Source organism: Lingula anatina, chromosome 1 (genome assembly GCF_051362555.1).
Source record: "Lingula anatina isolate TDL-2025a chromosome 1, LinAna3.0, whole genome shotgun sequence".
Taxonomy (NCBI): domain Eukaryota; kingdom Metazoa; phylum Brachiopoda; class Lingulata; order Lingulida; family Lingulidae; genus Lingula; species Lingula anatina.
In genome coordinates this window covers 69,985,536-69,996,940 of record NC_141767.1, presented here as the reverse complement: position 1 = coordinate 69,996,940, position 11,405 = coordinate 69,985,536, and the positions used below count along the sequence as shown (strand labels likewise).

The following is an 11,405-nucleotide window of genomic DNA, read 5'->3' as shown; positions in this document are numbered from 1 at the left end:
CCGCCTCCGTCTTAGAAGTTAGATGGATTTGAAAGCACGGAAGCGTGTTTCATTTCGCGCATAACATTTACGCACCGCCTTAAACACGACACAACTAACAGCAGAACTATACAAACCTGCGATGTTATCTTATTTCTTCTGCGGTCGCGAACAGGTCATCCTTAAACAAAAACACAAAAAAATAAGACAAGATTTGTGAATCACCCCGTCTGGGAAATCCCTCACTTAGCGATGACGTCAGAGCAAGTGCTCGGGATTTCGTGACGTAGACTGCAGGCCGAGATGGCGAGCCAGGAGGAGAGCGTGGAGGACAATAGGGGAAGGAAAAACGATGCTGATTACACTAACCATGTGCATGCCATCGCCCAAATGTGCAAGAGGAATGGATTTCATACTGGTTACCATCGTGGCGAAAAGGCAACGAAATCGGTGGAATGTAACCTGGATAAAACTGAGGAGTTAGTTCGTGTTAATGGGGGCCTCTCAAAACTCACAAAACCTTCCATACCAACACTTCGATCTCGCGTACGAAGAAATTGTATAGCTCTTGAAGGGAAGAGAAAAAGGAGGCAATCTCAGGCTGATAAAACAGAAGAAACTATAGAGTAAGTTTCTAGCATAGTACACAAGGGCTTAGTTTTCTCGATTGGCAGATTTCGTTAAAATTTATTAGGTAATTTTTTCTTCAGTTGGTATGCTGTGCGAGGTGGTGTGTAAATAATAGATTTGAACTGCAGAAAGCTGGTTGCATGCAATGCGTGGTGCCCCTGGCAGGATTAACACTGTACGGATTGCTGGCTACAGTAGAGACGACTTAAATACAAAGCTGTTGACCATTACTGGCAAAAACGACCATTTTTTTTAGTTGGTTATTTTTTAAACTTGTAACAAGGACAAGATAAGTTGGCTGAGATTAGTTTTTACAAAAAAAGGGGCCAGTTATGTGTGATTACCTGGGTGATTTTTCTGTTTCATTAATTTCATACATTATGTTATGTGTTCAGCTAAGTTTGAAGTTTTTATTAATTTTTTAAGTTAATTTTTGTTGAGATTGAAGAATGTGAACAAAAACAATTCACATTTTTAAGTGTTAATAACCATCTTCCCCATTAGAATAAGAAAGCCTGAAGCATTTTTTATATAAGTGAAAAGGACCTGTTCATTTGTGGTTAGCGTTCCTACTCTTTTCATTTTAATTCATCTCTGGTGTCATTCCTGGTAAAGAAAGGCCAATAAGGGCAGTGTGTATAACAAAGAGAAATAAGATTTATCTTCCTGCTAAAATATTAGGTTTGCCGAAAATACAGATGAATAGTGTATTTTAAGCATAGGTACCAGACTTTATCTATGAATTATTGAAGATATTGAACAACAGTCAGCACTTTATGCATTGTCTCTGCTTCTCACACAGTCATTATTCAAATTCATTTTGTATATTGGAAAAAGATCGTTACTGCCAGTAAGTGAAATACATCAGACTGGTCTTGTTGAATAATAAGATAGTGGGTGGATTTTGTCACTTAACGTTTTGATTGCCGATAAGCTACAGAGTATACTTGTTTCCTGTTCTGTTAGAATAATTCTTACAGTTTTAACTGGAGGTTAATTGAAGTTTAATTTGATCATTAGCCTAAAAAATTAGGATGGGTTTAAAGCGCCCTGACCTGTCAAACAGGAAGGTAAACCAGTGTTTTTGTTTTTAATTGATTGCTATAAAGTTTCACAATGAAACGGGTCAAGTGTTTTAAACTTACCCCGAGTGACCCTACAGCAGGTAAATATATGTTATCAGATAGAAGCAGGTCAATCTAGCTCTGCACATCATGTCATGTGTAGTAAGACTGAGACATTTCATAGGAACAAAGCAGTTCAAAGGTTCTCTTCCACCTGCAGCAGCATGGTTTTTAGGAAGGAAATTGGGTTTCTGGTATGTCTGATTATAGTGTCAGGTTTTTATCACTTCCAGGGTAGGACTTTTAATGTGAAAATTAGGTAACTGGAAAACCTGTCTTCCTTACAAATGTGCAGTATAGTGCTGGGCACTTATAGTTCTTAGCCAGTTTCATAAATTTGATTTGCAAAGTTGTAGGTTTTTAGGATTTATGTGATTAATTATTTTTTTCTCCAGTTGACAACATTATCATATCCCCTCCCGCGCCCCAACAATCTTGTTTTCTACACATTTTGAAACCATATAGGTTAACCTTTTATAATAGGATTAAACCTTTCACAAGGGAGTTAGCCATTAAAAGCCAATGTAAAAGGAATCTTCTTCAAAACCTTGAAATGCACAGAAATACCAAGATGTAAGCACTTTGATAATAATGTGCACTAAGCACTTCTACTTGGAAAGGCTCGAAAGAAGGTATGGGACATAACGGGAGGTTTTTCTTTGATCAGGAAAGGTTTCATTTTTTTGCTGTGCAAGTTAAAAGGACCTAATGTGTGGCTTTGCCCAGTTGGCATGTTCTGATAGTTACACCAGTATATGTTAAACCATCATGCTGAGGATTTGAGTACAGGCTCATTTCTTTCTCTTCTTTGTTAGCCTTTTTTTTCCAAGATGAAATTTAAAAAGTGCCACTTTTATCTGTTGGCCAGGACTCCACGAGTTATGAGGGTTCTCTCTTGTTTTTCTCAGCCAAATGCAACTTTTCTTTTGTTGCCAGTATTTTATGATGATATCAGTATCAAAAAGACATTTTTTTTTTCAACTTTCCTACTTCCATTTTAAGATGAAGACATTCGTTTGAATTTACCAGGTCAAGTTTAGAGGTCAACAAGATTATATATATATATATATATATATATATATATCAGAGAGTCATATTCTTGATTAAAAGAACTTTCATTTTATTCACTTTAAGTACTTAAACCAGAAATTTGTGTTTGAACTTTGTGTAAGGGCTGGTGTGTGTGTGCGCATGCTTGTGCATGTGCATGTGTGTAGTCTTACATACTAGTATGTTTGTGGTTGTAGGACCCCATACAATGAAAAACTCGGTGTGTAGGTAGTAGAAGGGTATGCATACAATGTATGAAAACAGCAGTTACATAAGTGAGGGTTTTATCTGTCGCTGTAAAACATATCCTCTTGAAGTATGGAGCGAGCAAAAAAAAGTACAGATTCCAAATTATGTTTCTCACTGAAGGTTTCCAGGATTATTAATTATTGTGTGAAACCTGAAATTGCCTTCTTCAGGTGGAGATCATAAAACAGGAAAACGGGGGGAAAAAGCAGATCATAGATTAACGTAACAAAAAACTTTTAGACTGTTTTCTATTAGAAGTGACTATAGAGAGGATTTGTCATGTAAGGTCGATGTTTCTCCTGTGTAAAGTGGAATTAGTTGGAAGAAATATGATTGTATACATGTTGTGTTTGGTGTTTTAATGCAGGAGTTATTTGTGGCTGATCAGTTAGCATAGAAGCCATGAGCTTCCAAGGTAATTTGATACTTGCTTGCAGAGTACTTGCCAAAATGCAATTTATATCTTAAATGATCACCTTGGTGCTATAATAAGGTTTCTTAGGTTAGAATATGATCTCTCCCATGTTTGATGCAAAGCAATTTTCATTTGCTTGTGTACCCCTTCTTTACTGTGACTATTTCCAGTCACTATTAATGGAGATACAGAATGCAAGTTTCTGTGAAAATAATTTGTCAAATCTTAATATAATGTCCTATTGTTCATGGAACAGCCTTAGTAGTAAATGGGAGCCTTCCGTGTATCTTATGATGCATGAACTATTATTTTTGAATGTTTCTCATATTTGTATAGTTAGAGAAAGAAGAGACTCATAGGGTTACATCTAATGTCAGCACCAACTTTTGTAACACAACACTTTTAGCTTCAATAATTTCACAGAAAACGTCATGATTTGCCTCTGCCCCTGCATGCTGTCTGCTGACTGTGGCAAGCTGAAGTATGTGCGGAGACGTCGTCTTGTCAACGCATCACCAACACTAATGCCACAATTATTCAGGTACAAGAATTTACAAAAGTGCATTTTTCTCAGATGAACAGCAGAGCAGGTAGGAACAACCAACAATGCATATTTTATCTTTCTCATGTTTCTGAATGAATGTGCTTTTTGTCAGGGGACAAGGCTTTTGGATGTACTATTTATTTTAACAGAATGCCCATACAATTATTTTTACATCATTTCAAAGAGAATTTTTACTAATTTTTTAATTAAAAGATTACTGTAAAAAGAATCAATGGCTCTCACTGAAGAGAGAAGTGCAGTATGCAAAATCATGTAAAGAACTGGGAGGTAGAAAGTGTGAAGCTGATCCATATATACCCTATACATTTAAAGGTCTCTTTCAAGCTTAGTGACATGCATTACTGAAATAACATAATGACAAAGCCAGTGTACGTAACTATTAAATGTATGTATGTTTAAGGTCACTGAATCCATTGATTATTATATCTGAAATATACCCATAACCCTTTTTTTGAAGTTCTATGAATTGGCCTGCACTGCTTTGGTAAGGGGAGGTGGACCGTAGAGGTTGGTAGACAGCCAAATTGCTGTTGAATTAGTACAAATTAGTACAATAGACTCCATGCTGATGACCAGACTCTTTGTGGTCCTTCTCTTCAGTGCCTGCTCACAGCAAAAACAATATTTTGTGTTATGTTCTGTAGCAGAAGGCCACAGAGTAAAGCATCTTAATGAAACATGTGATACCCTCATGATGTTGAGATTATATATATATATTACTGTGAAATGCTGTTAATTGTTTAAGTTCCTCTGAGTTACCTATACAAAATTCACATTTAAACTAGGTCTTTGAGACATTGAAAAAGATCTATTTAGAGGGAAAAAGACATTTCTTGCCTGATTACTTTGATACACAAGTGGATGGTTTCAGTAAGGTTTGCGGTTGTAGTGACTTACATTTATCTGTATGATTGTGCACTGAAAAATTAAAGAAAGCAGACATAAATATTCATTTACATAAAGGTAATAGTTTACTAGAAATTGACACTGTTCAGTGTCTGGCATTTTAACAATGAGTTGTCTTAAGTGGCATTAATAGCTCTTCATTTGTTTCCTTTTTGAAGAGAAATGTGCTTCACCTTGGAGTCATAAAAGGATCTGATGAAAGCCAATGCTCTACAGTCAATACTTCAACAGCTACAATGGAATTTCTGATTACAAGGAGCCTCTGTCATTAGTCTAAGCTGATCAAAACTGTACATTATTTTCATGCAATATCTGGGTGAATAGATGTATGATATTGCTAAGTTCATTGAACGTCTATCTTCTTTTCAGTGTGCATAGTATTTAGCATATATGAATTTACTGAACACAAAATAAAGAACTGAACATGCAGACAATGTTGGTACAACACAAATACTGACTGCACAGTTTATCATACTAATCAGAGCATAGGTATATATGGGAAGTGAAGTGGTAGGATAGATAGAGCAGCTGAAGTGATCAGGGCATTGGCATTGGAGCAATTAGAATATATCATCACCAGGTCAGTGAGCTGTGATGTCAGTACGTCTGGGCCCCCGTCTGACCTGAAAAGCGTGCATACAAAGTCAACAAAGCAGCAAATTGTGCACAATCCGGGCGTGTGTACACGTCCACACTCGGCAGCCACACGGGGATGCTAGTAATGTACAGGCACGTGTTTGTAAGGGGAGAACAGTTTTTGAATGCCGCTTGGCCTGAGTTAGGTTTCCAGTTTTGGCAGACAAAGGGAATAAATGTTTTGGGTCCTGTTATGGCCTGAGGTCTCAATTATTTTGATAGACAAAGGCAGTGACTGATCAATAAGAAGCCTGATCAAATGCATTGTCTCAACTCTTTGACTGTGTTGATATTTGAGCTGTACTAGATTACTGTTATTACAGAAATGACTGAACAAAAAGATGGAGATTTTTCTATAGTTATAATAAGCCAAAGTGTATTTCCAGTCTGTACCTAGGTGACCTTAGATCAATGTTAAATCATCAATGCTATAAAGTGTGGGCAAATACACCTGACAATGGGAAAGACTGACGAGGTATGCCAGTTTTCGCTTAGGCTAAAAGGAAAATAAAAACAGAATCTGCTAGCTGGGAAAGGAACCTATGTAGTCTTCAAAGGTGCCTCACTGGTTAGACGTACAAAATGCCTTGTGATATTTTCTGACATAAATGTAGTTTTATAGTTCTGCTCAAAATTCCTGGCTGGTTTTAAAGTGTATCTAATGTAAGTACAAGTAGTGTTTATGTTATACTGTGGAGGTATGTATGTAAATACATGTTTTTAAAACTACTGAACAAACCTGAAAAAGTTTGCTCAAAAGGACTTACTATAACGGCAATAAATATTTCATATGTAAAATATCATAAGATACTATAAATGTTTCATAAGGTACACTAAATATTTAATATGGTCAAATCTCTTCAGTAGAGGTGGATAATTGTGTATGGGGTATGTGTACGGCAAAGCAGGAGGTGACCCTTGTGATCTGTGGGGCATTTTAATTTAAAGCTAAGGAATGGGGGGCAAATTGAATTTTGTACTCTTTAAAAGCATAATAAGCTTAATTGCTGATAACACTGGGTAGATTTGAAAATGTTTAAACTAAGATGTTTCTGAAGGCCAAGTGATGTAATAAGTATTGGACTATTTAAATTTAAATCGGGGAAATCCAATCTTTTGTTGGCATTTTTCCAACCTTATGTAGACCTCAGACCCTTGGTTGTAAGGTCACCTAGCCATTTTTCTAACTTTTTTTTTTACAACAGAAAGATGTATATATCAGTGTTGCCAGCTATTTCAGTTATGAGTCTGATGTTGTAAATAGCTTTCGTTTTTTTTTCTCCTTGGCAAAATTAAAGACAAAAGAGCTATTAGATAATAATTTGAAGTATGATGTGATTGAAAGTCCTCTCATGAATAGCAGTAATTGTTTATCAAGAGTAGGAAATCATAGAAATGAAATCTTATCATTTCACTACTTACACAACACTCACGCTAGCAGAAGACATAAGATAATTTTCTTTGGAAATATTTATCATTAGTTTTTGAATTGATTAAAAAAGTCACATTATTGCTTAGTTTATTGAACATAAGTTTTTGAATCGATTAAAAGAAATCACATTATTGCTTAGTTCATTGAACATAAGTTTTTGAATCGATTAAAAGAAATCACATTATTGCTTAGTTCATTGAACATAAGTTTTTGAATTGATTAAAAAAAATTAACATTGATTTTATAAATGAGGCCCCAGCAAGTATGTCCAGAATGTTTTGTAACAGTTCAGGCTTACAGCCAGGTTCGTGTGTGTGTGTGTGTGTGTGTGTGTGTCTAAACATCTGTTTGTGTGTGTGCATGCATGCGCGCATGTATGTGTGTGTCAACCATTTGTTCAGTTTTAAAAAACCTTTCATATGAATGAATATGTGAAATGTGAACAGAAACCTGGAAACTACTTATCCTGGAAATATTGAAAAATAATTATTTTTTTGCTGTATTTAAAACATTTATTCTGGTTTTAGCAGAACATTATTTGATTGAAATTGCATGAGTAATGGTTAAAAACTATGTACCCCAACTTTACTTTGAAATAATGTGAAGGCAAGGTCATTGCCCACTTCATTTGATTTATTGTTTTTATCAAGATTTCTAAACACCACACAGTTTGTTTGTTTGTGAATTTCTACTTCATCAATAGGGCCAGATTGTATAAAAACAGTATACCTATTGTTCAATAGGAATTGCCTTAGTGTAACATTTGTACCTGCTGTACATTCACGCTGCAACAGTGAGAGGGCGAACTTACATTTTAATTTTGTGGTTTTGATGGCTTCATTGTGCTGAACAGCGTAAATCGTAAGTGCTAGGCCATAAAATCAAGTTTAAATCACTTTTAGTATATGCCTGAAATGCAACCAGACAGGCTATTCTTGGCGTTTTGTGTGCTGGATAGATTGTATTCAGGGGTAAATCAATTTCTTCACCCCAGTAGTCCGCGGACGTAGCCGGAGGGTGAAAGCCAAGGTGGAGATTCCTTATTGATACAGTTTACATTTATTTAGGCGCAATGCCAGACAGTGAAGACTAGCCGTGACCTGAGCAATACCTGGCATTAGATATTTACACAATGGATCGAGTAAAACTTCACCAACCTTCACCCTTGGTACTGTTTCTTTTATCTGCCATATATTCATTATGAAGAACATTGATGTGAAGATTTTTTGAAAGGTGATAATGTGTTCTCCTTTTGATTTTTGTTTGTGGCTTTTTTTCCTCATCTTTTTTGGGGTCTGCCATTTTTTCCTAGAAGCCCGCATGTCTGGTGCCCTTTCTAACGTGAAAGGATGCAGAAATATATTTATGATCTGTAGTGGTAAGCTGGTATATACTGAGGTGAGCTGAGGACTGTGAATCATGAACATGCATGAAGATATGTACCTAAGTCTGAGGACACTGCATAGAACACTGCCATTTGTCCTGAAGTTACCTTAAAATAACTAGAATTATGTGTTATTTATGTGTTGGAGCTAGATTAATGGGGATGTGGAGGGGTCACTGAGGTCGTGTTTTCCCTTGTTGCGATTTGTCTGACAGAGAAGTTATTTGTTACGTTGTTGACTCAGTGCTCTCGACCAGGAAAAGTGCCTCGAGGAAAACCAGGGCAGATTTAGGTTGAATCTAAGAGAAAAAAAAAAGCAATTCTGTGAATAAAATATTCTACCAGGATTTGAGATATGAACCATGATAATTTGATTTTCGGCCTTTTCTGTCTTTAGTTAAGATTGTAGTAATTCCAACACAAATCTCCTAACATTGATGAGGTGCTGACGTTTAATAACATGTGATCTGTTGTGTAACTGTTACCTCAATTTAGTTATGACCAGCTCGTTATGATATGGTTTAGTTTTTTATTGACTAGCCATTTAAATAAAATAATTTGAGGTAAAATAAGTAAGAATGGTGGCAACGTGGGGAAGATGGCTGTTCAGTTAAGGAGTACTAAGTAGATTGATGCTTTGGTGCCTGCATGTCTCCTTGGCTTGTAATGATGGCGATGGCTGGCCTAATTACATGTAGGATTTGCCATAGATCTATAATTATAAGCACTGTTCCTCAATAATTCTTTATATACGACAGTAATATTGTTCTATATTCATCATAAGTAACATTCACGCATGTGTATTGAAATACAGAGCAATTCTGAAAATTGTTCAGTTAAATATATCTGTTACTTTGAAAATCATTATTTCATTTTTTGGGAATTGAATATTTTGTTATTTTCATTTTTAGGAAAGTCATAAATGGTCCCCCCACCCCAGACAGCTGTGATATAGATGTACCAATCAAACTGTTAGCAAGCGATAACCATACTCTACAAATGATGGTATGTAAATGTGGTGGCACCCCTGCCCTGGCAGGGTCTTCTCCATCGTCGCCATTGTCACCGCCATCCACAATACCATCGCCAAGTGGGACCAGTAGTAACCCGTTACTTCAGCCTGAGATTTCAATGACGGATGATTCTAACACATCTCTCAGTCTCAAAACCAGCACCACCTCTGTTGCAATATCAGGGCCCAACGAGGCGTCTGTGTCCAACGAGGTCTCTCAGGATACCTTCTACAATTCTCAGGATGAAACCAGCCAGGGAACAAATGGCGGAGGAGAGTCCAGCGCCGAGGTTCCCGGCTCGTCAAAATCACAGACCTCCACAACATTGTGTAAATGGAAGGAGTGTCGTCAAACTCTGGAGGGGCGATTCCTTATGGAGCATATACGAGAAAAACACGTAGAAAGCCAAAGAAATAAAGACGGATTTGTTTGTCTGTGGGAAGGGTGCAAAGTGTTCAATAAGCCCTCATGCTCATACAATTGGCTGGAGAGGCATATACTGCATCACAGCGGAGACAAGCCTTTCAAATGCATTGTGGATGGATGTGGAATGCGATTCACTTCACAGACGGGTCTAGAACGCCATGTAAATAGTCATTTTACCATCATAACCCCTAGCCAGCCAAAAACACCTCGGTCCAGCGACAACACTCCTACCAAAATGTTGAAAAAGAAGAAGACACGGAGAAAAAGGCCGTGGTTTAGTAAGTACCCAATCCTCATATCTCTCTGACACTAGATGCATGCTGTTTGACCACTCTGATAAATGTGCTGCAGCAAAGACAATACCAGGTAACAGTGAAGAAAGATCTATATGCTATGTGTCAGCTGCTTTATTCAAAATTTATCTGTTATGAATGGAACATCCATTTATTGTGCACTTGTGTTTGTGTGCATGTACACATGGCAGTGTATAAGTGCATGCATGCATGCATGTTTGCGTGTATGTGTGATTCTGTGTGCTCGTTTTGGAAGTAAGTCATAAATCTAGGCATTTGATATAAAGGTAAATTTATCATTTCCCAGACAAAATCCGATTGCATTATTATGAAACTGCAGACAGTTTTCTGAGAACAACATAGGGATCGACTATCAGACATCTGCAAGAGAATAGCCCTTCCCCTAGGATTTAATTAAAACATATCTGAAGGTCAGGGTATTTAGACCAAGGGATTGACAGGGTTAATCATCAGGTAGAGATGATGTGTGTTTATACCTAGTGAACATCTTAGAATAAAAGGAAATAGTTTGTGAAGCATAAAGTGATTGCAAAATTGGTATACAGCAATATATTTTAGATGTATATTGACATTTAAAGCAGTATTTATTGCTTGGTTGGGGTCTAAATGCAATTCATAGAAAGTGAATTTGGATCAGGGATATCGTTAGTGTTAGTAAGTGGAAAATGTAGCAGAGGTTGTTGACTGAGATGTTAAAGCGCCCTGTCGGTTTCTTCTCCCCATGTGTCGGCCCAATGGAGCCGAAATTTAATGACTGTACCCCTGCAGGGATGACGCATGGGGAGGCGTGTGAGAGGTGAAGAGACTATTAAAAGATTGGGCGGTTTTTCTTTCATGTACGTCCGCCATATTTAGTTCCAGGATTTGTAAAGCCATGGCTCAACTCGTGAATGCGATCTTAAAAATAAACCTCATTTCAAACAGAGCTACTTGAAACTATTTTACACATATTCACCATTTGGCCTTAGACACATTTTCTGACAGACATCCATTCCCTGAAAGAGGGAATGAGTACAGATTTTTTTCTCTCAATAAATTTGCCTTAGAGGCAGCTGGCTGCTCCGTGTGCTGGTTGCTGGCCAGCACCTGTGGGTGAAATATGAGAAAATTCTAGTCAGGCAGTTGGGGATAGCAGTCCTTAACGACAATCAAGAACAAAGCCATACGAGATAGGAACATCTGAGGTCACTGAAGCTGAATCCTCAGCAAAAATCACCTGAACCGACAGCTAAAATCATCAGTTTGCACTCATTGCCCTCCTCATAACCTTCAGGCTTCAAGA

At 37.2% G+C, this 11,405-nt stretch overlaps 1 protein-coding gene across 1 annotated transcript in view; it reads left to right on the top strand.

Annotated features, from left to right (window-relative positions):
- The first annotated feature begins 127 nt into the window (after positions 1-127).
- The window catches only part of LOC106174836 (uncharacterized), a 26,422-nt gene continuing 15,144 nt past the window's right edge, over positions 128-11,405 (top strand). Inside the window, exons 1-2 of the mRNA XM_013556529.2 lie at positions 128-605; positions 9,282-10,087. Of these exons, the coding sequence (XP_013411983.2) occupies positions 283-605; positions 9,282-10,087 (1,129 nt within the window). The 5' untranslated portion in view covers positions 128-282. The remainder of the gene's footprint in view (positions 606-9,281; positions 10,088-11,405) is intronic.